The 27,360-nt window shown below is 45.7% G+C and overlaps 1 protein-coding gene across 3 annotated transcripts in view; it reads right to left on the bottom strand.

Moving 5' to 3' along the window:
- ZNF423 (zinc finger protein 423) overlaps nt 1-24,208 on the bottom strand; it is a 228,729-nt gene extending 204,521 nt beyond the window's left edge. Inside the window, exon 1 of one of the 3 annotated variants that reach the window (XR_007628425.1) lies at nt 22,968-24,208. Coding sequence is in view for 2 of the 3 variants with exons in the window: in XM_050311213.1 (XP_050167170.1) it covers nt 22,968-23,007 (40 nt within the window). In the remaining variant the exon portion in view is untranslated. The remainder of the gene's footprint in view (nt 1-22,967) is intronic. The other 2 variants (XM_050311213.1, XM_050311214.1) reach the window with 2 other exon arrangements.
- Nucleotides 24,209-27,360: the final 3,152 nt, after the last annotated feature.

The raw sequence follows: 27,360 nt of genomic DNA, 5'->3' as shown, positions 1-27,360 counted from the left end.
GTGTTTCAAGTGATTCCCCACCCTATGGTTGCTAAACATTTACGCTTTTAACTTGACAAAAAGCAATCAATAATAAACAAGTACCAAAGTACCCAAAACTACAAACAGCCATGTTTGCAACCTTAAAGAAGCCCCCTCTGCCCAGCAGGCAGCCCTTGCTGTGCTGAAGCCAAACTGCTGGAAGGAGAGCACAGCACTGCAGTGCCAGGCAGGAGCAGCCCTATGACCCTGCCTGACGCGGGCAGAGGTGCCAGGGAACAGCCACCAGGTAGCAGGACTGCTCACCATCCTCCCTTCTCATGCTAGAGTGTAACAAACCTAACTGTGCCTCTACCCCAGCTGATACACAGCACTGTTTCTTGTGGGATAACACGCACTCATCCACATTCATATTAACATGGGTATCGGTACCCAAAAGGGCAGTGTCTTCCTCTTCCCTTTTACTGCTCTTTTTATCTCAATAAACAGTGTTATTAAGCATATTTCTACAAGACTGATTTGTGTTCTCCAGGTGTTTTAAGGCATGTAGCAGTTTAATGTCGAGTATGAAACAGAAAAATTAACTGTAGTGCCAACTTTCCAGCAATGATGCAAATACATGCCTTAAGAGATATACCGAGGTTTAAAAGCTGATAAATTAGCTAAGGAGAGGAGTCTATCTTCATTAAGTTTGACTTCCAAATACTGAAGATGGGAGTAAATCATCCCTTGATGCCGTGGGCAGAGCTGAATTAATTTTAGCTGTTGCCACTCCTTCCACAGGCAGAGTTCACTCGGAGATGCTGAAGGCCACCCATGGGCCCATGGTCACACAAGTGTCACAGCCAAAGCCAGAGCACTGGGCTCCAGCAGCACCGAGGAAACTAAGGGGTAAAACACAGTAGTGGTAAAACATACATTTATTAAGACTTGCTCTTTTTAGGTCAGTGTTGTTTAAATCAACACCTTTGGCTTCACATGCTGACTCATGTTAGGGAAGTAAATCCCAAGGTCCTCCCTGCTTTATGTCCAGCAACGGTGTGGGACAGGCACAGGACAAGCTGAACTCCCTGGCTCTGGGAAAGTGCTTGGTGTGCAGGCAGGGCACACTTGGTAGGTTCCATAGCACTTTGCCAAGATACAAAAACTCCCATTTTGTTCCCTCTCTGTCACTTGGCCACTGACACCATGTGGGAACGAGTAAACGAGGTTGCTGAGCAGATTTTCCCCCCAGGATGTACCAAGATAGAAGGCATCACGTGCCACTGCCCACCTGGCCAGCCACCCTGCCAGCCCCACTGCCCTTGCAGGTAGACAGGGGACCAAAACTGTTGACTTTCTTCCCCTCTGGCCACTTTGGGAACCAGAGGTCCCATCTCCCCAAGCCACGGAAGCTGGGCACAGCAGATGCAAAACAAAAAAAAATCCCCCAGCTAGGAGGAAGGAACAGGACAGGATTTTTCTGCCATCCCCTAGAAGATGCTCAGGGCTCCTGCCACGGCTCCATCTTGAACTCCCTACCCCTGGTCAGGCAGCAGCAATGCTGGCAGAGCAGGCATTTGTCCAAACCCTCCAGGAACAACACCAAGCCAAAAAAGGTAAATCAGAATTAGCAGCACTCAGAGGTGCTTGGCAGGGTTGGACGGCCCAGGCAGCACAGCTCCTGCGAGTCGAGGGCACTCTGAACAGCAGAGAGCACGTCAGCACTCGGGCAGTGGTGGATACCAAATGAGCAGCCTTGAATAAAATACAATTTGAGAAATAATTAACTGCACTGTGAAAACACTGTGATAATTTCAAGTATTAAAAACGTAATCTTGCATATTAAAACGAATTTACTAAAATCAAACCAATAACTCAGTGTCCTCTGAATTTCCTCCAGACAGCTAATTTAATTAATATCTTTTTGTTCACTTGGATATAGATTTTAGATTTGCATTTTGCCATCAGAAAATAGCTTGTGCAATAGTACAAGATTTCCACAAAGAAAATGAATTTTTACATGGATTGGATTTCATTCCCTTGGCTAAAAGTCTGATCACTGAGCAGCAAGAACACTGCTGTAGCACACAGGATGTCACTCAGGATGTGACAGTTTCCTCTTGTTTTAAACTACTTAAAAAAATAAAAAAATTCTTCTCAAATTAGCAACAGAGTATTGCTTTTGATTAGCAGCAGAGGGGTTGTGAGCACACTGGGCCCAATCCAGTTACTTCCGAGTTTTGCTCTTAACTTTGATGGAGACGGGAATTAAATTCAGTGCAGTAGAATCAGTTCCTTGAAATGCAGTTATGGTGTTAAGCCTGTGACTGCATCTGTGCTTCTACTCTGAACCCCTGTGTGCTGCCACAACACCCGCTTGGTGCTCTGTCCCAGGGACAGCTCAGGGCCAGACACTGCTCCAGGTGCTGCTCCCTCTGCATCTCTCCTGGGCACAAGGTGCCAGCACTGCAAGGGCACAGGTGAGCAGGAACCACTCATGCCTGAGGGGCACAGGCCTCCCCAGAACTGGGCAGGGGTGGCCAAAGGAGAAAACACCCTGCCCTGTGCCTTCCAGAGCGTACAATAACACATCCCTCCCTCTTGAAAAGCTGTGCCAGCTTCATTGTTGCTGACTTCTTTTGCAATACTGAAGTAAATAAGTGCAGTGGTTCAGATCCCATACTGAATTTTGGGGGTGGTACTTGAAAGAATTCAGTTCACACTGCTTTTATCAGGGTCCTATCCTCTCAACCTGTGCAATCTTGGTAACTGAACTTGAGAGGGTCACATCCTGTATTGCTTCAAAACTCACTTACCCTTGACTCTCCTTTGTTTGTCTTGGTAGAACTTTGCTTGAATAACCCATTTGTTGGCCTAGTACAACATTTTGCTTGGCTTGCAAGCTTTATCTGGTTAAATGCACATTTCCCTCGTTTCATTTTTTGATCATTTTCTTCTCCAGTCATTTAATTGGACTCACAAATATGTTTGCCTAAGTTTAAATGGGGCATAGTTAGAGCTTTTAAAAGTACATATAATTATGCACACCTACAGACTCTAAAGAAAAAAATAAGACTACACAAGAACTGATCCTGAAGAGCTCAACAGGAGATTTGCAAAGTTTCAGTTAAACACCAGCAACTGCATATTTGGAGCTTATGGCAGATAAAGGACTTTAACAGAATTAGGCAACATAGGTAGCATTTTCATATTGGTATCATCACACTGCCAATCAAATCCAGCACAGTGCTGCAGTAGCTGAAGCTGTAGAGTTTGGCCAGTCCCTCTCCAATGGTAAAGATGGACTTTGCCCAGTGCTGTAAGAACATCTAGTGCATCCACACATCCCATACCACTTTGAAACTGTAGTGGGACTCTCAGGACTAGCAGTGTTACACACTGCAGCCAGCTGAACTTCGAAAGTTTTGCAGATTAAATGCCAGTAGAAAAGTCTGATAAATGGATACAACCCAAAGTCCTAAAATTACCATCACAGAAATCAGTTGTGCACCCAGGAAGCGAGGTGAGGGACCTTGTCTGCCTAAAGAGAGCAGGGGGCCACAAAGAGTCTCAGAGCAGCAAAAATCAACCTTGTGCACTAAAAAGGACAAAGGCACAGGGAAGACAGCACAGAGGGGAGGGCCAGGTTGACAAGCTTCTCCCAAAAGAAGGGCAAGTCTTTCCTTGGAGCTGTAGCAGCGAGGCAAAGGTCAAGGCAGGAGGCAGAATGTATGTCAGCTGGGGCATAAAGTATTGCAGAGGGGAAAAAAAAATAAAAAGAGAAAGGAAAGGAGGACTTGGCGGGACAAAAATCTAATCCTGCTACTATTAGGGATTACAGGACCTCTGGGTCAGCAGCAACTTGAGATCAGCTCTACTGCAACTACCTGTGCCATGCTGAGAGCTAAAACCAGAGCAAACAGCAGGTGCCACTTCATCGTTCCTGGCCCCTTCCCCACTGAACCCAGAGCAAGATGCACAGGAGCACCGAGGCACTTGGGAACCAACCAGAGGGCCATCAGCCATCTCCAGGGGCCCTCTGCCTACCCTCCATAAATATTTTGCGGCTTAAAAAGTCAGCAGAGCCCACACCTGTCAGCAATCCCTGTAAATAGAAGAGACCCCGACAGGAACAGGCAGATCTTTTGTCTGTGTAACAAGAGCCCAAAAGGAGGAGCGAGGGTGGCAGGCGAGCAGGGCTGCACAGCCGCCCCAGCAACCGCCAGCGGACATCTCGGCAGCCCTTCTGCCGCAGCAGCGCCGAGGTGCCGACCCAGGGAGGGGGAGGCAGCGAGACGGGACCCGAGGGGGTTTGCTGCAGTATTCAGACCTCGGGCTGGTGTGCTCCAGGGAGCGGCAGCACGGGTATGTGGAGCAATTTAGGTGGAGGCTGGCAGGCGTATTGCACAAGGACTGAGACTGCAGTGCACCAAGGCTGGAAAGGGTCGTGCTGGTCCAGCTCTTCTCTTTGCAGCCTCATTCAAGCCCTGAGCGACAGGCGGTGCAGGAGCAGGAGGCCACAGCAGTCCCCTCGCCCGGTCAGGTGTCTGCCTGTGCACGGCTGCCGGAGGGACCCCACCATCACCACCTCCGGCAGATGGCCGCCCCCCGGCCTCACCCCACCCCTCACAAAAATTACATAAATTTAAACAAGGCAGAGAAGGAGGGGAAAAAAGAAGAAGAAGAAAAAAATCAGGATCATTTCAGAGCGGTACAAATAGGAGGCTCCGCTGGCTGCAGGAGGAACCAGCTGATGCAATTATCCTGGCGGCCGCCAGTAGACCATCTGCCCGGCTCCCGGGTTGCTGTTGTTGCAGTCTCAGCGGGGCTCGCTCCCAGAAGAGCGGGGCCCCGCGGCCGGGAGGGAGCCATCTGCCCGGCCCCGGGCTGTTCGTGCCGCACACCGCGGGGGACCGCCCGGGAGCCAGCCCGCTGCCCGACGGCCCCGGGGCACGGCCGCGTGTGCCCGGCCGCGGCCAGGGCTCAGGGCCGGAGTGGGCAGCTGCGCTGAATTTTCTGCGGGGCATTTGCTCGTTTTCCCTTGCCCTTACACAAACCGGTTGTATTTCTGGAGTATCTTTGTGCCGGGTTGTGTTTAGGGTGTACTTGGTGTGCGTGAAGGGAGACTGGGACATCCCCTGTCCTTGAGGAGGTGTGCGGACACCGAGGAACCAGTGACTGCCACCCCATCCCACTGGGCTTCCCTGACGCTGAGCCCCAACTCTATAACCCTCGTGATTTCTGCCACAATGAGGGCGATGTCTGCCACCTTCATTTCTGTTTTGTCATTTCTATGTTTGTCATTAAAACACAAGTAGAAAATGACACCCAGAGGGGAAGGGATGAGCTCTGTCAAGGAAACCTGGTGAGCATGCCGGTCTGATGGCTTTCACTTCCCTAGCAGGTAGCTACCTTTACTAAGCCATGGCAGGTAAATTTGATCTCTCTGGAGTTTTTCCAGCTACACTGAGAGTTCTGTGGGGTATGGGAAGTGCCCTCCATCATTCAAGGGTTGAGCTGGGCATCACCTGCAGTCAGGTTTCAGTTACAAGTCTGCTCTCACTAACAAGGTTTCTACAAACTTGTCAGGCATGAACTGAAAGAGGCAAGAGAAGTTGTGGCAATTTTTTTATCCTTTTTAACTGTATCAAGTCCATACACCTACTGCTGCCCCAGGCTCAGTCTCTGAGCATTCATCTGCAATCAGTCAAACAATCCAGAGTGCCCAAAAAATTTACATTTTTGACTCCCAAATTGCTATTCAGAAAGGAACGAAGTAGAGAGGGATGCTAGGCTGTGCCAGTCCATCTCACCACCTTCTCAACACCAACAACTCCCTGGGCACTGAGCACAGCAAAATTTGCCCATGGCCAATTTCCTGGGCAGTTATTTCAGGACTGGCAACTTCAGGGGGATGCAGCCTAAGGGACAATGTGCTTCTCCATCCCTTGCTCTCCCCAGCCAATGCCAGCCCCATCCCATCCCACTTCCCTGCAGCCTAATGCTTTCCTCTCTGAAATCAAAGCACGTGACCTGCAGTGACAAGGCTGATAAACCCATTATAAAGGACTAACACAATACGTGGGTTTAACTTATCAGACCACACTTACACTTCAGCTTTAATTTAGACAACTCCTGGAACTGTTGTCAGTCACAGCTGAACTATTTATCACTTCAAGTGGATAAAGGAAAGGGAGCTCTGAACATAACCAGGACTGACCCAACCAGTCACCACATCCCCACTCCCACGTGCTGCAGCCTCTCCTGCACTGCAAGCACTTGCCTGCATGAGGCTGTTCAGCATCTGTTGAATCCTTCCCATCTGATTTGGGGGCTTTCCCTCCTTCTTTCACCCTGCTGCTGTTCGCAGAGGTTTGAGACCACAGCTACCACCATTAACCAGCAACCCCTACCACTGCTTGATGACACCAGTGGCTGATGACACTCAGACTGGAGCACCAGCAAAGGGTAAATGCATAAAACCCCATTTCTGCTGTAAACCAGGCTGAAATGCTCCATGTGACCTCATTATTTAGTGGCCATGTGTGGTGATGTAACCAAGGGCCAAATCCAGTGTTAAACCTAAGTCAGACTATGCTCTGTAATATACAATATCTTCAGATGCCCCCATCCTGTGCATTTTCAAGGCCTCTTTCCCTTTCCTCTGTACCTTTTCCCAAAACGCAGCTGACAGAAATGATGGGCTGGGAACGCTGGGAACACTGGAAGTGGAGCTGCTGCACTGTGGGGAACCCAGCATGAGGTCAGGCAGGGACCTGAGGACAGTGCAACAAAGGTACAAGTAGAAGAGAGTGGAATGTTCATCACTGCATTTAAAGGAGGCTTATGGTTACTGCTTCCTGAGTTTATGACAGTGCTGGTCTAGGGGCACCTGGGCAAAAACCACTCCAAATTTCATCAGCCATGATTACAGTCTCCACCACAGTATGGAACTGCTCTCAAATTTCAGGATGCAAATGGTTAATATCACCCAATAAAAGCCATTCTCATTAGAGGGATTCAAGGAATACAGAGGGTTAAAATAACTTAAACTGAAATCTTCTTCTCCTGTTGCGATCCCGGCTGCTGTTAAAGGAGTGTAGAGGAGAAGACAGTTTTTTCTTTACAAGGGAAAACAATAGTTCTGATACTGCAGAAAAACTTGTAGAGCTTCCTCTCTATAGGAAGGAAATTCTTCTCAGGCTTTGTTGGCACTGTCCCTACACTCCCTTCACTCAGCAGTTTTGTCCTTGGGCCCACACTGGTAGAGGGAACATCCAAGAGGACCCCAGCAAAGGGCATCATCACCCACCCCTGCTTCTCCCTCAGTGCCCAGGCTGGGCAAGGGGTCCCTGCACCCATGAACTACAGGGGCTGCGACCAGGGCAGTGATTCATTTTATTGCACAGAGTGGAATAAAAAGCTATTTTAAGATTTTTATATGCCTTCAAATAATGTTCTCATTGCTGTAGCTACCCAGCATAAACTAAATAAAAGCTCTGTAATCTCTAAAACACAGTACTTTTTTTCCAAAAGCATGGAAGTGGGCAGGGAAGAATGTACAAACCAAAACAAGCGGGTATATTTCTTGTGGGATCTGCACTACAGAAGAAATGCAAAGCAAGTCTCCCTCTCCCTAGAGGGTCTTTTTTCAAGAGGGAGAATAATAATAATGTAGTAATAATAAGCACTTATATAGCGCTTTACATTTTCAAAGCGCTGTGTAAACATCAACTAATGGGACACAGTAGAATAAGTAGTGTCTAAAATGAGTTTATGTACTGCATTATATTTTTCTACAAAGTGGCTGGGGCTGTTTTTAAAATTAAATTCCCCCACATATTGATACTTGTGCAAATGAATCTCCTTTAAAGAAGCGCAACAAAAACCATTTTTTTCATTAGTTACACTCCACAACCTTCGTATTTCCAGGTTTTGCCTCAAAGCAAATTGTTTAGGCAGTTTCATAGACGTAAAAGGCATTTTGTTTAATAAGAATAGATCTGCTAATGAACTCCGTAGGATGATATATCAGTACACTTACAGGCACATGCCAGTGCTTTCCAAGAGAAAGTCATATACAAGATATGAAATATTTCATCCAAGAAAGTTTTCATGAGAGAAACTAAGAAATACAGCGAGCTGGTACTATTGCTGCCCCGTGAACAGAAGGGCAGGGCAACCAGCACCTTCTCAGTTATAGATTGCCCATCAAGGAAAAAAGTCCCAATACTGCAGCTAGAAAGCAAGCATCACTTTCCGTTTTAGAGAACAGAATTAAGAGGAAAAATATCTTCTATAATAGGAGAGAATGAAACAACCACAAAGCAAACCCAAATATTACGATCTGAACTATAATACTGGTGTTACATTTTGCTTTTACCTATCCAGCATCTCCCAGTATTTAATAAGTTCACTATAGTCTACAAGGGACAAATGTTATATCCTCTTTGCATACAACCAAGACAGAAAATATTGAGAGAGAGGGGGGAGAGGAAAAAAATTAAGCGACACATGATTATTATTCCAGGAGCCATGGCAGAGGCAGAAGAGAAGGCAGGAGGGGAGAAATCTGAGTCTCTTCTAACAGCCTGGAGTACCATACTATTTTGAAAACTTTTCATTCTTTATTATCAATAATTTGCTCTATAGCAAACCCAGGTGCTTCTGTGGGGAACCACAGCCCAGCGTGCTGCGGCGTGTAAGCACAGAACGAAAACGCTGCACACGACTGAAGAGATCGAGGAATGGTTTGGGTTTTTTCTCATATTCTCCAGCTAGGAATCAAATGCCAGTCAAAAATGGCAAGCTGAATATATCTACCTTTAGGCATGCGCTTAACTGTAAGTATATGAGTAATCCCAACGGTTCCAGTTTTGGGGATTTTAATAGTTGTATGGTTTTCATAACTACAGGAAAAACCCTTTCCAACAAACTGCCAGTGTGACTCCCTGTTGTACTACACCACAATTACTGGAACATATTTGGTATTTCTCAAGAGGTTCAGATAATGAAGAATCCTCCAAATTTTCTATTAGCCCAAACTTAGGAATTCTGCATCGGGGAGTTAACAGCAGAACAGACAATATATGTTAGGTATTGAAAAAGAAAGAGAGAGACAGAAATACTTTAAAAAAAAAAAAAAGGCTTTAAATGTTATAAATAAGATTGTTTGTGAGCCCAAACTGCAGCCCAACCAATGTTACTGCACAAGCATGCAGAGTTAAAAGATCTCACTCTCCTGTATTCCTTCATACAAAACAACTTGTCTTCATATTTTCACACCACAATGTTTTCCCAAATCTGAACAAGAGTAATAATAAATAGGAACACACAAGAAACCTGCCTATTTTATTCTTTGATGTGCTGTTGGTTTAACATTGAATCACAAGCTTCTACTAAAAACCCACATCATTAGTTACACTTACAAGGAAATGTTTTTTAAAAGCAAGGAAAGGTACAATGTTGTGGTTGCTTTGGGGGTTTTGTTTGTTGGTTTTTCTTCCTGGCAAACAGCCAATTCTTTTACTTCATGTGCCTAAAAATAAGCAAACAAGGGGGAGGAAAAAAAAAAAAATCCCTTCCTAGCAAGGAAAGCCATCAAAATTTGCCACTTCAGAAATAATCTACGAACACAAACAAGCACAAGGCATCACTGCAACACTAAAGGCCAGGCTGGCCACCAGCTGGGTGGGCCCAAGGACACTGGGTGATTTGGGCAGCACAGGCTTTGTCCTTTGCAAAGTCACTGCGACATTACAAGCCCAGGATCATGAGCCAGCCCAGGCAGGACGGCGTGGCACACGGTGCTATGTGAGTCAACCACAGCCAAAATTTGCCCATAAGAAAACAGACAGTATAAAGTAGCCAAAAGAGCTGGGATTTACCATCATATCTCCTGTCATCCAAGCACAGGAGACAGACCAGCCTCTGCCAAAGGACCAGCTGGCATTTAAGTGCCAGGATTAGCAGGAGCACCCACTTGGTGGAGCGGGCCCCACGGTGACACAGCCTATGGTGTAAGCTAAAAGCAGAATAACAAATCTCCCTTTCCCTTGAGATACGTAACCTAATTTCTTAGTGGCATTATTTCTACTAAGTTAAAATAGAGGAGAAAATTGTTCTCCAGCAATGCTGCCTCACACAGGGCTGCTGCCACAACTTTCACCACTCCTGTGCTGGTGGAAGATGCCAACCAAACTCCAAGCTCTGGGTGTCTCCCCTCTTCCTCACAGGACAAGCTCCCTCCCTCTTCCTCTCTGCTTTGCATTGCTTTCAAAGCACAGCTCCCTGCTTGGCTGGGAGTCCCATCCAGAGAGGGACAAGGAACAGCATCCAGCCACTGCAGTGGGACAGCATGGAGCACTCCACAGCGACACAATTCTCCTGAGAATAGCAGAGAGCAGTAAGCAGTTGTACAACTTGAGTCTGTGCTTCATCACTTCGTGAACTTCTTCAGGCTGTGCTCGTGTGGTTTTGTATCCTGTGCTTCACTACAGATCTGAGCATTTGCTTCAACAGCCGTCATTTCTTGGCCACATCTTCAGGGGGTTAGTGACCTGCCCATCAGCCCACTGCACATACAGGTGCACAACCATTTTCCACATCAGGGGCCACAGTCCAGCGTCCCCAGCTGAGGTTCTTTTCAGAAAGGTTTGACCCAAACCAGTGACACTCAGACACTGCCATGAAGGACTGCCCTGCCTTGCACCAACACACACCAGACCTGTACCTGGCCACCAGAGAGCTACAGGGTTACTTCTCTGATGGGCTAGTGGGTAAAATCAGCTCCCAAACGTCCTTTGCTAGGTAGGGAGCAGGACAAGGAGCCAGAAACAGAGGGGGAGCTAACCCCATCAGATCAGCCCCCACCTCATGGTGAGGAACTATGCCAGGCAGCCAGGAAGCAAGAACAGTTTCCCTGTGAGCGTAAGGTAATGGCAGCCTCGAACCAACCAGAATTCATCTCTATGCTCTCTTCCAGAGCAGTGGGTTTAACACACTCCAATTTGGGGACTGCATTTAAGCCAGGGAGTGGAATGCGTTTTTCCAACATGGCGATATCAAATTAAGAAAATGTTCAGAAGAAAACAAACCTGTTGGGATGTGCCAATAAAAGAAAATTGAGTCAAGCCAGCAGTAGACAATAAGAAAGACAGACGAGCAAATAAATTCTCTCTAATAAGAACACAAACAACCTTCAGCTTCCCAAGACAGAGGGAGATTCCAACACATCTCCTCCCTGCCACTGCCTCAACAGGTCCCACCATGAGCTGAGCAGCGGCTGAAGCTTGACTCCAAGCTCACCACCCTGCAGCCAGGCCATGTCCTGCTCCATCCTCCCCTGCCTGCTTCCTTCCCTGCAGGCACAACCAGGGTTGTGGTTAAGCTCTCTGTAACTGCAAGGAACAAAACCAGCAAAGATTCGGAGGAGGAAGAAACCAGTAAAGAGGCTTCAACTTGGGGAGGAGATCTACCTGCAAGTATTCCCTCAAAGAAAAACACTCTCAAGCTCCCAAACTGCATGGTAGGAAAAATGCTGTGGGAAGGGAAGAAAGCTGCTGGAGGGGCTCCACTGACATTTTCATAGACTACAGAGATGAGTAAGAAAAGAGAAGGCAGACAGTGCCACAAGGTGAGTTATGCTATATGACACCATCACGTCAGACAAGTTTATTTCCTATTACTATTAAATTTTCAGCTCCCTAATCAATACAAGCACTCCAATACCCTACCAAAGGGCATCTGCCTCTGCCTGGCCAGGGCCACTGCAACTGGTCAGCTGCTCTCCTGAGTACAGGGGCACTGGAAACAGACAGTTTCCCTTGCCAGTCCTGCAGTTGGGCTATTTTTCCTTCAAACCATCATCATATGTCCATAAATTAAAAATCAAGTTCTTGGAGTCTATCTCAAGATAAGTCTTTATTAGGTGGTTTGAGGTTTGCTGGGAGGGAAGCATTTGACACCCAGCACAACTGCTGTCCTCGGTGCTCAGGCAAGCACGCATGTGGTAGACACAGGAGGACGTGCAACCAGACAAGACACTACTTTCCAAAATAAAATCTGCAGAACTAATATTGAATTTTTTAAAGATTCATTTAAAGGGAGTTTTCCAACAGTACTCAGAGATAGCACAAAGAAACAGTTTTGTGTTTGTTTTTTTTCCTCAACATTGCGGGACAGAAAGGTTTGGGCAGCCCCAACTCTGGAGGTAGCCAGGACCTCCCAAGCCACTGATGACAACAATTTCTCTACCTGCCTTTTTGTTTGCTCAGGTTTTGCACAACGTTGGCTTTGCTCACACCAATCAGACAACAGCAGGTTTTAAGCCACCAGTCTGATGTCTTCAGCTGTGCCACTGACTGCTACGATGCACAGAACATTTCTTGGATGGCCGTGTGTGGGGATACAAAAACCTCATTTACAACTTGGCATCTCAAGGAGGACAGGGTGGTACAGCAGCAGGTGACAAATTAAAAGCTCATTTTTCTATGTATTTTCTTTGGAGCCACATTTCGAATACAGACCCACTGGCAAGAAGGAAAAAAAAAAATCATAGCTCAGACACCTCTTTATGAAAACGTGCACTCGGTCTTTGGGAGAATCATGTCAGAGTAGCCAGCAAACCCCCACTCGTGGGAGATCTGCCTGCAGGACACCCACATTCCCACCAGGGAAGCAGCACCATCCTGCCGATGGCAGGGGGGGTTGTCCCCCCAGGGCTCAGAGCAGCAGCTCCCGCCGCAGCCAGGGACACAGGGACACCCGGCTGTGCAGCCTGGCAGCTCTGCAGGCAGGGCCCAGCAGCTCCTGCTCCACAGCACCCCTCAGAGCGCCGCAGACCAGGCACACCACGGCTCTCTCTGCCAAGCATCTCTCAGGGGTGTTTTGATTGGTGTTTTGTTTTTTTTTTTTTTTTTTTTCCAGACCCCCACCTTGAAGTTCAGGCTTATTAATGAATTCACTTATATTGAAGAGAATGAAAACAGAAGCTCTCTGTTAAGCATTTGTTTAAAGACAAAAATAGTAAACAAAATAAACCAAATGGGAGTTCTAAAACAAATCTCACTTATCTGTTATCAAGCAGGAAAGAAATTATGAAAGAAAACACCCTTGAAATTAAGGGGATCAGATCAGTGGACTCACAAAAGCACCAGGCAAGACTCAGTACAAGATATTAAGACAAGCACTCAGTTTCATTATAAAATGGTTCATAATATATTGTATCATACTCCTCAAGTATGCTCAGAATTAGACAAAAGTACTTCTTTATGTTTAAAAAGAATCTTTTCAAGGCTACAACTTTGTCACCCGGAGTTACCTACTACGTTCCCCACAAAGTATCACTGCCAGAAACACCATTTTTGCCATATAAATCTAGCATAAACATAAATAACATGCAATTCACACACAGTCCTCCTCTACTTCTCCATCCCAGTATTTTTCAATACTCTGCCACATCCCACATGCCCTCTGGGGGAACAGTCTGGTCAGTAGAAGCAAAGAAATTATGAAGGGCAAGGCATGCCATTTTCCTAGAAATAAAGGAGGCCACGAGCAAATTACCCGACTGAAATGCATCCACAGAATTCAACAATAAATAATATACAAGCTTGGCATTACTATGTAATTCAGTATATCTTAACTTGTGAGTAATCTAATGAAGCAACAGAAATCTTAGTAAGAGCTTGAATAAGTAAATTAAAACAAAGCTACATTTACCTATCAAGCAAAACAGCCAGAACACTGCTGCTTTTTCCAGAGCAGCAGGCAGGCTTGTGCATCAGAAAAACTCCCTTGCGCTTTGCAACCACGTTAGTTGGCCCAACAAAAGACATTACCTATTCCTCTAGGCCTTCTCTTTCATTTACACATGCACATATGGCATATACTATATGTATTTGTGTGCATTCACATAAGTGTTGAAAGCTTACTTTTTCCAGTTACCACTGTGACCTCCTTTTCCCTCCAAAACCCTGAACAATTAGGAGTCCTAACAAGCCAAGTTTAGGTGCTGCCATGATCATAAAATAGTTGAAACTTCAAAAATTAATGACTGCAACCACACCTGTTCTCAAATTTCTCTATGTTAAACAAAACAACTATAAACCACAACAAATGCACTCCTTCAGACAGAAAAAGCCCTGTCACTGTCTAGTAAGAGTAGAAAAACTATTCTGTTTAAGTGGTTTGCATATGTAGTGTTTTCTTTTCTGCTTATGCTTAATCATGTCCTTTTCCATGGAGCTGGAGTCATTTTTCAGATAGCTCCTTCTCTTAGTCTTTAAAGTTAAAAATAATAAGGTAAGTCAACTTCCATGCCAAAACTTGGCATCATATCATCAGGCACCCTCCATACTCAAATGCCAGCAACATATTTCCCAGTTTCCCTATTTTATTTCTCTCTCTGTTTAAAATTTCTGCTTCCCAAAGTATGAAGTTGATCCTTACACCATGTGTTTTCTCTGTTTCCTTTTAGTTTTCCAGTTTCAGGGACAGGAGATTGAAAGGATGCAGAATCACAGACAATTTATCTCATGTAAATCTGTACCTGCTTACATTAACAGATGTTAAACACAACCCAGGTCTCTTGGGTTTCCTGCAGTGCCATTGAGGAGCTCCCACAGCCCTACTGCATCTTCTGCACCTTGAACCTTTCCAGTGCTCTCCTAGAAATTCCCCAGCAGCAGAGAACCAATAGAAAAAGGAGGAGATGCTCTCTACAGCATTAGATGCCAAATGACCATTCCCACCAAATCTCTTTGCTTCTTTTGCTCTTTCAATTGCAGTGCAAGAAGTGAGAATAAAATCCAATCCTCACCAAGACCAATCAGAAACACTACCACAAAAACAATACCTAGGCTTCACCCTGCAGCTGCTACAAGCCTAGGGCTACTCACACTCCTCCAACATCAACAGGAATCTCAATTAACAGCATTAGTTCTCCAGCAGATTTAGAGAATTTAGACTTTAACTGTAACATACAACCCAGCTCCAACTACTATCAAGGGGAAAAATTGTACTCACTCTAAAGACAGCGAAAATGGGTCCTGGATGCTCACCCTGTAACCAACTTCATCTCTGCATTGCACCAAACACCCTCTTTTCAAGGGGCAAGGTGAATCTACCTTTATTAACGGTATCTTCATTGCCCACCATGTGAAGCAAGTTCCAGCAATCACCAGGTGGGGCTTGGCTAATCTGCCTCAGTGGTAACCCAGAAAAATCTCCATGAGGTTCAGGTGAGGATCATCAAGAAATAAGCAGAGCTGCAAATTTAAGTACCAGTCCTGTTGGAGGTTGCCTGGACCCTCACCCCAACTCTAAATTACCTGTAGGCAAATACTGTGTAAACCCAGTAACAGCTTTTGTGAGTCCAATCGATTGAGTGGTTAAACTTGTACAGTCAGCAGGCAACCAAGGGAGGCATATATTTTAATGGTAGATGTGGAAACAAAGGAATTTTGATTAGCCTTGGGACTGGAGGGGGTAAAAATACTGGTTTAGGATTTTCCCAGGATATGCATATTAAGAACTTGTCTTTTTGCCCTCTGTGTAATTTTTTTTAATATTTGGAAAGCAGAATTAGGCCACATTTGACCAAACCTCCAGAGCCTAACAGAGCCAACAGAGACTGGAGCACAGCGACTTGTTAACTCTTGTACTTTTACTCATAACAGGATTTCACTAGTGAGCAAGACATTTTCTGCAGTGCTATCAGAGACTTTAACAAACTGTTTCTCTACAAACAGGGACCCTTCCCTCTGCTTCACTTTAAAACCTGAATGCATTGTTTACATTCTCCAATATGAACTAGAAATAACTTCTGCGTAAAGAAACTCCAACTGTTACACTTCTGAAGCAGCCTTCGTTATCAGTGCCAGACTCAAGGAGAACACGGCTGCGGGTGATGCTACAAAGAGAGACGAGATCAACCCCACTAGAAATTGCCCTGGAGAACAAGCAGGTAGGGTGGGTTTAAATGAGATCACGACTGAGATTATTTCACCCCCAGCATACCCAAGCGAGCCCTTCAGGTCTCCTGAGTGGCCTTTATCCAGCAAAGGAAACACTACTCTGCCACAAAGGCTGCCTTACATTTGTACTTGCCACTCCGCTGCGGTAGCAATAAGTTCTTTACTGTTTGTTCAGCTCTTGAAAGTCCTGTAAAGCATTCACCATTCACCTGTCACACTGCACAAACTGAGCCCTTTGAAATGAAAATCTAAAAGTAAATGTGTTAGTCAACGGCTGCTGCTGCAACAACAAGCGAGCCCGACACCAGCTCGCGCCTTCAGGCAGGTAATTCACTTCAACAAGAGACCAGCGAACAACAGTATGTTTTATTTAATTAGGATGAACAGAAGAGATAAACCTCACAGCAGGGCGGGTAATGACAACATTTCAAAAATAATTCATGCCCAGGTAACAAAAGGGCAAATTTCAATTACATAAAAAAGCTAAAAAGTTGACTTAATACATCCGAGGGGGGAGAGGAAAAAAAATTAATAATTGTACTGCATATGATTAACAAGTGGCATTTACAAGCTCTGCAAATTGGTCTTTCTATTGCCTAATCTGTGGCTAGAAGGGGAAAGGTTTTCTTTTTAAGCAAATGCAAACAATATAATGAAGCTACTTATCGCTAGATTCAGATGGGTATTGCAGTGCTATCCGAGGTAAGTTGTACCGTGGAAAGCTAATGCCATACACCAATTCACTGTGCCACAACGAGATTTGTGAGCCCGTTCCAAACGGCATCACCCAGTTTCCAACTCCATCAGGTCCCTTTGTTTGCATTTTAGAAAACAAACCCTTGCAAGAGGTCGAAGCTCGAGCCTCCTGTAGCTGGAAATGTCACAAGAGACCATTTAGTCTCTGCATGTCCTTCTCCCCAGAATAATGCAACTCTGATAAGCCACCATAACTCACTGCTGCACATATATATACTCTAGGTGTTGTCAAGAAGATGTAGTACTTAAAACTCACATCACCTTATTTGTCCAAGAGAACAAGGAACTAGCTTCTCTGCATTCACTACTGGACATCAGGAAAGAAAATGCACAGGAATCTACTCCTGGGCTCTAAAAGTATGTTGAATAAATGCACACGCTACAGTCAGCTCAGAGCTGGTCCTCACTTGGCTCCAGCTCCCTCAAGTCTGAGTCCACCAATGCACCCCCCGGAGCCAGGCCCTTCCCTCCACCACTATTTGTCAGTCAAGATTTAGCAGGAGTCTGTAATAGGTTTTATATTAGTAGTATTTCATTACTCCGGCACATTTACCAGCGTACAAGGGAACATAATAGCCATCCTTTTTCAGAGGCATTTACGGAGAATACTGATGGAGTGATGAGGGCCTGATGTAGGCATTTTTGTAAGACAGTTCAATTATTGTGGGTAATTAATAATCTTTTGTGTAAAAGAATATTATAATACATACGACGCATGAGACCAAAAAATAATTTCTTTTTCCAAAAAAATGTGGTTTGCATTTTTCAAACCTTGTAATCATCTAAAACTGATTTCACAAATTGGAACTGGGAATCAAGATAAAATTAACCAGTTCAATAAAAAGAGCTGAGTAAACAATTACGAGTGCATTTATTGAAATAGAAGTAAATATTAATTCTACAAGTATGAGAAGGTCTTGTCATTCACAGAGTCAGCAGGTGAGGAAGGGTTTTTAAAACGCTTTCTATAATAATTGATCACTGGGTACAACCCCAAGCACTTGATTTAGTTAATTTAACCAAGCTGAAACGACTTACCCAGGTTTAACCCAGAAGTTAATTTGGCACCAAACAATAGATAAAACCAAGCCAAAGCTCCATCTATGATAAGACAATCTGTATTTACACAAGCTTAACGCATCTACAAAACATCATTTTTATATCCAATTCAGAGGATGGCATGAACATCTGCTTTCACTTCAAGACATTAATTTTCAATTATTGAAGAAAAACAAAATAAATCCTGACAAATTACTGGTAACTGTAGAATCTTTTGTTACTCTATTAGTTTATAATAGTAATTTAGAAATCCTACAATTAACGTCCTACAAGAGGTCTCTGATTTTTTTTTTTTTGCACGTGTCATCTGAAGCAATTCAGCAGTGAATGATGTTCTTTAACTTGCACTGATTGTACACAAATATTTTTGAAGAAAAAAAGGGTATCCTTCAAGAGCCACTACTGTTACATTATAGTTGTTCTTCTTCAATGGCTTTGGATGTCGCATAATTAAAAATACGATATTTCTTTATTCTTCCCATTCATATTTAAATCTTTTGCATTACCTTTCCCACTCTTTTCAATTTTTGACCACGTTTATTCGTTATATTCACTGAGACCAATGGGAACAGGCCGCAATTAAAAGGTGTTTGCACACAGGCAGGAGTTTCAATCAGTAAAACCAGTTAAATACCACCCAGATCCCATACAGGAAAGCATACCAGAGGGAGAGAAAGGAAGGAAAATGGGACTTGTGGAGTTCAGGGGAGAATGCTGCTAGGCTTGTAGCAAAATACACAGGCAAAAATTAAAAACTGCAGGCTAATCCCTGAAGGCAGTGCTCGGTGTACTGCATGGATTCAAACGCTCTCAGGGCACCAGCCCCACAATGAAACACCAACATCTCCAATTATTCCTAATCCCCCAAAAGCTACACTTGATAAAGAACAATCAAGAGCGTAATCTTATTTGATATGAGTTTTATCAATTTTAGCTGCTGCTTTTACTGTATCAATAAAATTCCACCGAAACTTGAATGAACTGTAAAATTAAGGGATAATCGCACAAGTCTCTTGTATTTGGCAATTATGATTATACTTGTCAAAATTTAATTTGTAGAATGTACTGTTCCAGTACCTTCAGGTTCTTCTCTATCAACTGGGAAAAAAGGAAAATTATATCTTTAAGACAAGTATGAAAGACATTGTTACTTCCACAGTCAACTCTGTAACTGAGCTCCGACATTGTATAATTGACTTTGCAAGCAGAACAACAGCAATATAACAAAGAAAATGTCAGTGTTTTCACAGCGCTAATCTATAGCACTAGGAGGGCCTCCTGCTGTCAGCCAGAGCTGACAATACAATAGCTTTCAAAGGGATATTACCATCACGCTTTTATTCTTGACATCAATCAAGACAAAGAGAATCCTTTTCACAAGACATTCAAAATCAAACCTTTGTATGAGCAGATAGGTAAAACAGCATTCCTTTAAAGAAGATCATTCATAGCAATCAACTAATTGGAACTCAGCAAATGGTTGAAGTATTTTTATTTACTTTGCAGATAACGAAGTAATGAGCAACCCCCCTTTTCTCTTCTTGACTGACACAAATGAGGCAGGTAGGGTGTGAATCAAAAGTTTCTATCAGCATTTTTTGCCAACAGAAAGCAAAAAAATATGACAGCAATTCTGCAACTTCAAGTAGGATAACAAATCTAGAGTTAATTAGTGCATTCTTTTGCAAAACAGTTTCATTACCAACTAGCACGTTTATGCACAAAATACCCCTGCAAGCTGACAGCAATTTGCAGAACTGTCAAATTCAGCAGCCAAAGAGCATCTGATGTTTAAAACCTTGTGCCAATGGGAGCCCAGTCCCCAGGAATGGCAGTCCAGTAATTCTTCAATTACAATTACATGGGACTGGAAACCTAAGGGTTGCCATTCCCAGCACTGCACCTCACAGAACCACCTCCAAGTGTAGTATGAGAATCCACAGTCTGACCAAGGGGAAGGAAGAAGACTTGCCTTCCTCAGCCCCCCAGTGGCTTGGCCCCCTGCTCCCTACAGCAGCCAGCGTGAACAAACTTATAAGGACACTGGTATTGATACCAGTCCCCATCACTTGTACTGGGAGACAGACGCTGTGCTTTGACATTCACAACTGTGTAATGGTTCTGCTGTTCAGGACCACGTGGTTTTAACAACACTGAGTAAGGTACAACTCTTCCTCACAGAGAATTAGAAAAGCTCTCAGCAGCTGAGGTTACTGGCAGCAGGGAAAGAGTCTGTACTGAGGAAAATTTTTCGTGGGCTTTGTCTGTGATGTGAAGTAAAGCAAAGCTTCAGAAGAGGCCAGTGTTTTACTCCATCATTGCTACCACCACACTGTCTCCACAGTGTTTATTTTGTAAACCAATAAAGACTCAACCCCTCGTGCTTTTACTCCGTCCTCATTGATCTGAAACCACCTTCCTTTAAGCCAAGTAGAACTTTGTCCCCAACCACCAGCTTTGAGGTTAATATCTTCAGGTCTGCACAAACTAATGGCCAAACCAAATCAGTGTATTGTATTGCAAATCATAAATCCCATGTCAGGGGGAAGCCCAGGGCTACTGCTGGAGTTACAGCTGCAGGAATTACTGCAAGTTTCTGCCAGGCTGAACGTGAGACCTGATAATACAGCACAGGGGCCACCTGACCTTCAGCTGTGCTGACATCCAGTTTGGGTTTGCCATCACTTCATTTTCAATAACACGCATCTAAGAGTTGTCAATGTTCGATACTTCTGTCAAAGTCAGCCACTTCATTAAAGTCAGCATCGCTCCCACTTAATGTGCAGGCAACTTGCCTCTTGCATGCAGAATAATCCCTTTCATCACAGGCACAGACTGATCCTATTTTAGTGCATAATCTTTCTGAATGAAAAAGGATACACAAATCTCAGTAGTGATTAATAAATAGCAAAGCTGCTATACAAAGTGAAATAAATACATGGAAAAGAGAAAAACGGTAAATTATTTTAAGTCCTAAATGCTACACATACATCCACATAATTTATGCTTGTTTTCTTCTCAGTTGAATTGGGAAACCTGTGACCTCAGAGTGCCTTTATTTATTACATCTCAATTATTTCCATGGAAACGTGTACTGTGGCAATCTACTGGGCTGGCAGCTCCCTAGACCACAAAATGTATACAACGGACTTTTTAAAAGCAGAAGATATGGATGAATAGAAAGAAAGGAAGAATTTCTTTATCCTACATGCACATATGAGCTGCCTCCTATTATCCAGAATTTCATCCAGATTCAGCTCATTCCTTAGACTCCCTGTTAGGCAGCTCATGCTAAAACCTGTAATTTACAGCCACTTTATGCTGAAGGTGAAAATACATTTTTTTGTGTGCCTAGAGACTACAGAAATATTTAGAATCTTTAAAAACTGGGCTTTACCCAGCTCACTGTTTCAAAGACCTTCTAGATATTTCTACATTACAGGGATAATGTTTCTCAGCTATGACTTGCCAGTAACCTACCTGCTTCAATTCAATAAAAATGCTCTTGTAAACAGTGATCACTTCTGTGTCAGAATTAGGGTCAAAATTTCAATTTAAAGTGCCAACCACTTGTGAAAGATATTGCTGCCTAAAAAGTAATGAGGTAGAAAAGAAATGACTAATAAATGGTAAATATCTAACATTATATCTCATGAGATGTTAGGGTTTACTAACTGAGCTTCTAGAGCAAACACCGTTTGCACTGGCATACAACTATTTCCTGAATGTTAAATGTGACACTTTAGCACTGGAAAATATTTTAAACTCCAGAGGCCTGGCCACTAAATGTGATCCCCTCATCCAAGGGAAGTCTTGACCTGAGGCCTGCTCCACTGTTCTCAAACTGTGATTCTTTTAGTTTCAAACAAGGTATTTCAGAGCATCTCCTAGAAATAGCTCTAGCTCTGCCCTTTCTTCTGCCCACAGACTGTAACGCTCATCTACCAATTACTGAAGTAGCTCCTTTAGCAGATTGTCCTGGATTGCTGAGGATCACAATGCCACGCTGCAAACCTGCCCCACAGCACAATGCTAAAAGGTTCCCTTGGTTGGTGGAAAAATGATTAAGGGGTTTATAAAAAGATGAAGGACCGACTTTATGAAAACTTGATAAACATTTGAAGCACGTACGACTTACATTGCAGTGATCTGTTAAAGAATGGATATTTCACAAATAGTATAAAATGGCCCTGGATGGGGTTTCAATTCGTTCTTTAGCTGGTCGATTAACTGCACGCTAATTTTGTCCACCCACAAGTTATTTAATTACATGCGCTTTGGACTTTTTGTTTCATCTTCTGGGCACCCGAAGTTCTGATCCTTTTGTGCTTCTTCAACAAAGCCTCCGGACCACTGAGTTTGCGACTTCTGCTTTGTGCAGAGGACAATAAAACCTTCCCCAACATCAGCTAACCTCCTCGTGGCTGGGAGCGAAAGGCTTCGGGAATCACGCCTTCCCTCTCGCACCCATTCACTTGAAAGTCAAAAAGCTGGCAAGGCGTGCAGTACGGCGCGGGGCTGGTCCTGGCCCTCCTTTCACGTTTCGCCAGCAGCTGTTTTCTTATAGAGGTAAACAGGAGGTTTTAAACACCCCTTCAATGTGCATGGGGAAGAACACGGGTACTTTAATGTCTAACCTTTATTAATATAGCCGTTACTAAATTTGGCTATTGTTTCTTCAAGCCCAAGCAAGTTCTCAGCCCCTATCTATCAAATCGGGTTTAATTCTCCCCTTCTTTCACCACCCTTACGCGCATTGGACAGCGGGAGCAAACAGACGGCGCTACTATTCCCAATCATAAAGGAACATTAATTTCAGGCTAACCGGCTAAAACACGAGCGTGCTTATTCCTCCCTTCCCCGGCCCGCTGATGAGCCACCGCACCCGAGCATCCCCGCGAAAACTTTCCTCCCTCCCCGCCTCAACGATGCCACCGGCTTCTTTCATCAATTATCGCGACACGTGTCGCCGGCGACTCTCGGCCGACACCGCGGTACCCGCACAGCCCCGGAACGAGCGGCGGGAGGGCGGATGCTCCGCGTGGGGAGACGCCGTGGGTTGCGGGGGGGTCTCCGCCGCCACCGGCCCGTACCTGGGGGGGATTCGCAATCCCCGCCAAGCCGGGCCCCGGCCCTGATTGGCCGCGTCGCGGCGGCGGAGGCGGCTGCCCGGGGCCGGGCGGCGGCGGCGGGGGCCGGCGGAGGATGCCTTACCTTTCACCGAGCGGGGCTTGGCTTGCTTCCTCCTGGACATGTCCGGGCGCCGGGGCTCGTCCTCCTCCTCCTCGTGTTCCTCCCGTTCCTGCCTTCCCTTCCTCTCCCTGCTTTCTCTCTCCCTCCCCCCGCCACCACCACCTCCAAACTTTGCGAGGCGAAGCGGCAGCAGCGGGATCGATTATTTGATTTTCTCACTTCTTTCGCCTGTTGCAATGCGGCAAGTTCAACTCCTCTTTCCAACCCCTCGGGCACCTTCCCCCGGGGAAATAAAAAAATTAAAAAAAATCACAGGCGCAACAGTTGCAATTTTTTTTCTTGTTGTTTTTTGTTTGTTTGTTTGGGGTTTTTTCCTTCCTTCCTTCCCCCCTCCCCACTTGGATGTGCAAATTCTAGCGATGCAAAGCGAGCCCGGCCCGCGCCCCCACCCGCCTTTTTGTTCTCTTTAAAGTTTGCAGGCGCCCTGCGGCTCAGTCCGGCTCGCACTTTCGGAATAATAATAAAAAAAGAAAGAAAAAAAAGGGGGGAAAAAAAAGCAGCAGAGCCCTGCGCGGGGTCCCTGGCTTTGGGGTGGGGGAGGGCGCGCGGCGAGAACTGAGTGTCTAAACCCACGAGGAGCTCCGGCCCCGGCAATCCGGGGCGCTCCGGGGGTGCGACCTTGTTGCGATTTTCCTAAATCCTCCCTCGGCCGCGCTCGGCCCCCTCCCTCCCTCTCTGCCCGCTCGCCCCCGGCTGCCTCTCCCTTCCTCGCCCCCGCCGCTGGCCGGGGAGGGCGACGAGTCCTTTTTTATGCTGTCGGCGGGGGCCGAGGGGCGGCCGCCCCGTGTCCCCGGCGCGGCGCGGGCCGTGCGCGGCGCGGAGCTGGAGCTGGGCGGGCGGGCGGGTGGGCTCCCCGCGGCCGGCCGCGCTCGCCGCCGCCTTCCCCTGCACGCACGCACTTCGCGGAACAAGGTAAGTGCTTCTTTGCATCGATGCCGGGGCCGCTAGCTGCCTCCATGGGTTATTCGCTGGAAGGTGGCACCGCTCCTGCCTTCATTGCTGCCGCTGCTGCCGCTGCTGCCCTGGGTTTTTATTTTCTTTAGCTCTCGCCAGCCTCCCTCTCTTTTCTTTGTCCTGGCTCCTTTTCCTCCTCCTGATCTTGCTGCTGGGGCTGCAGTGCAGACACACATAATAAAGCCAGGCTTGGCTGGAAATGTAGCTGAGTCCCAGCAGGAGGATGTGAGGAGTGGAGTCCCGGCGGGGGAGCGCTCTGATCCCGTAGGGAGCCCCGCGCAGCCTGCGCCGATCAGACGGAGAGAGAGCCAACAGCACCGAGCCATGGACGGCCCGGGAAATACAGCGGCCGCCCGCAAAACGCGGACTCGCCGCCGCGGACCGGACTCGCCGCCGCGCGGAGCGGCGCGGAGCCCCCGCCCCGCCGGGTCCGGTCCCGGTCCCGCACCGCGCAGCCCCCGCCGAGACGGGTCGGGCCGGGCCGGGCCGCCCTTGATCTGCACCGGGGCGGGGGCACTGAAATATTCCCCCCGAGCGCGAACGGCTCAGCGGCCGCGGGAAAAGCCGCGGGCGGTTTTTAACACACAGACACGCACGCACACCCCCCTCCGCTGGGCTGTTTGTGCGGAGCTGGGAGGGAGTTATTTACTCTGCCTCTCCCGAGGTGTTAAATTTAGCAGGAGATGGAGTCGCCCGCGCCTGTCCACTGGGAAGGTTTCTTCTAGAAAGATCCGAAGTGTTTTAAACTTGTCATCCCACGGAGCACTTGGTGCCAAGTTATGAATGCAGTTACTCAAAATAAACGCTCCATGAGTTTCTTCTCCCACTTAGACGGCGTTCGTTCGTTTCGTGGAGCCTTTACTGCTGTGTAGGAACAAGGCTCATCCAGCACTTCATTTGCCGTACCCCAGGCAGCGTGCAAGGAACTGTCTCCAAACATCCTCTCCCCTGCACGTGATGGGCCCGTGCCGTCGGGAGAGCCCCAACAATTGTGTGTCTGGACATCAAAAGAGAAAGTGTCCTCCGTGGAAGGAATACGGGGTGAGTTTTGCTAAGATCCTGTGAAAATAGTCCTGGCAGAGGGACCCCGGCCTGGCGCTGGACCCAGGCCCCAAGGCAGCGAGGAGGATGCAGGACTCTGCCCAGCCTGCGAGCTCAGATCAAACAGAGGGGTGCAGGGGGCTGTGTGAAGGCACTGCTCTCCTGCTACTGATCTCTGAAAACATCATCCTCTTTTCTTCTTCCCCACAGCAAAAGAAACCAAAACAACTCAGAAATGAGTTTGTCATTTGATTTGAGTTCAGTATAGAACTGTAAAGATTTTTCTTAAAGCAGCATCACATTTGAATTGATGTTTAGTGGCGATTTTCTGGTTTCTTAAGGTTTGACAGAAACTATAGGGTTTATTAATGTCATAATAAAGGTTTATGGTTCCCTCCTATTGTATGATTCCAGATTACCACAATAGACTGGACATACAGTACAAAATGTGTCCTATAACACCACTATAATCAAGATATACTTCCTCCACCTCACTGCACTAGTAGCAAATTGGGGGTTCAGAAGGGCTAACCCGGGACAATGATGAGTTGCTGAAAAGCCCATGGTCCAAATTCTGATCCTGGTAAAAAATGGGGATAACTGTAGCTGATGGAGATTCACCACTACAAAAGCCAATGTGATAACAGTTTCTACAAAGAAATAAAAAAGGTTGTCAAGGAAAAAAAAATTGTGATATGGATATACCGAAAAACGCAGGATCATGGTAAATTTGGGCAGCGTGACCCTAGATTCATATCCATTCAGCATCAGAGTTGGATCGGGAACTGAATTACTTCTGTATCCTTGTCTTATTGGAGAGGCTTAATCCCCAGGCTATCAAATTGTTTCTGTTCTCTCACTGGCCCAATGAATATTTAATTATTCTTACAAAGCAGAACAGCTTCAGCAGGACAGATTCTCATCCCAGAATGTGCTGGCGGTTGGGCACTCTCAGAGGAGTTCAGAGACCCAAATTCAAATCCCCATGCAATCAGGCAAGGAGGGGATTTCAATCTTAGTTGTACACATTCCACTTGGCAAGTAATTCCCAAGCTCCATTGCCACCTTGAGCCCCTTTGCCATCCAGCCCTCTGCTCCCACATTTTCTATACTGTTTTAAAACAATCTTAAACCACGCAATTAAAATGAACCATTTCTACAACTTCTCCCCCCCATTTAAAATTCATTAAGAAATCTCTACATATTCATTTTAATGTGTTTTTTTTAACCTTTTCTCTTGCCAGAAGGCCAGTTAGAAGGTTTATTTGCAAGGCCCTACCTGGTTCAGAGCAAGGTGAGGAACCCAGGTCTGAGCATCCTCAACTCCTCCTATTAAACTAGTTCAAGTTCACTTTCACAGCTGTTCTCAAAGCAGCAGCACCCTTTCAACCACTGCCTTCCATGCTGGCATCTGTTGGAAAAATACCCAGTTTATAGCTAAAGAAAGCAGGAAGGCATGTTTGACAGAAAAAAATGAATCACATACACAAATCTGTCTTTAAACGTGGCACACACATATATAATTATTAATTCATCCTGCTCTATTATCTTCAAACCCAGCAATACACAGATTTCCTCCAGGCCCTGCTCTGTAAGTACATCTCTGCTCCACAGAGTTTTCCAACATGTGCCTAAATGCTTTGCTGCTCTATTGTCACAACACGTCGTTTGTGCATCTCCTCCAGATATATGTACAGGGAGTTTATGTGGTCCCACAGCCACTCTTAAGCAAAGAAAGCCCCATAACCCTATTGAGCCCCCCAGAGAAATGCAGAGTTCACCCATCCAGGCTCTCTTCCCAACACCAGAACTTAAACTCATATTGTCATTAAAACAGATACATTCCAAGAGCGCTAATAACAAGGGAAGACTTCACAGGCTTTATTAAAATATTTAAGGCAAATGACACCAGCCTGTGTGCTAATTTAATAAAAATACATTTAATAATTAATTTAATTATGGTAATTTAAGAATGCAATAAAAATACATTTTGAATCTCTTATCAATCTTGTTCCCTCACAGATGCCTTTCCTTTTTATTCTGGGGAATTTCAATAAAAGCACAAAGCCAGGAGTGCCAGAGAGCAGAGCTGTTCTCTCCGGGAGGGAACCAAGAGCCCTCCTGCAGCTCCAAATGACGTCCGTGTCTCATCAGGTCGCTGGGGCAATTTGGATGCCGGATTCTCTGCTTGTAACCCCTTTTGGGAATGTCATTGTTCTATATTACACATGACACAGATCCTATACTATACACAACGCAGCTGCTGGTGAGAGGAAACCAGTCCTGAGATGCAGCGGAGCCCCCTGAGCTCAGCATGGCTTGACTGAAGATGGGATTTTTTGGTGGAGGCATCCGCCAC

Source organism: Myiozetetes cayanensis, unplaced genomic scaffold (assembly GCF_022539395.1).
Source record: "Myiozetetes cayanensis isolate MyiCay16 unplaced genomic scaffold, myiCay2020 scf16, whole genome shotgun sequence".
In the NCBI taxonomy this organism is placed as follows: domain Eukaryota; kingdom Metazoa; phylum Chordata; class Aves; order Passeriformes; family Tyrannidae; genus Myiozetetes; species Myiozetetes cayanensis.
This window is presented reverse-complemented; position numbering and strand designations above follow the sequence as displayed.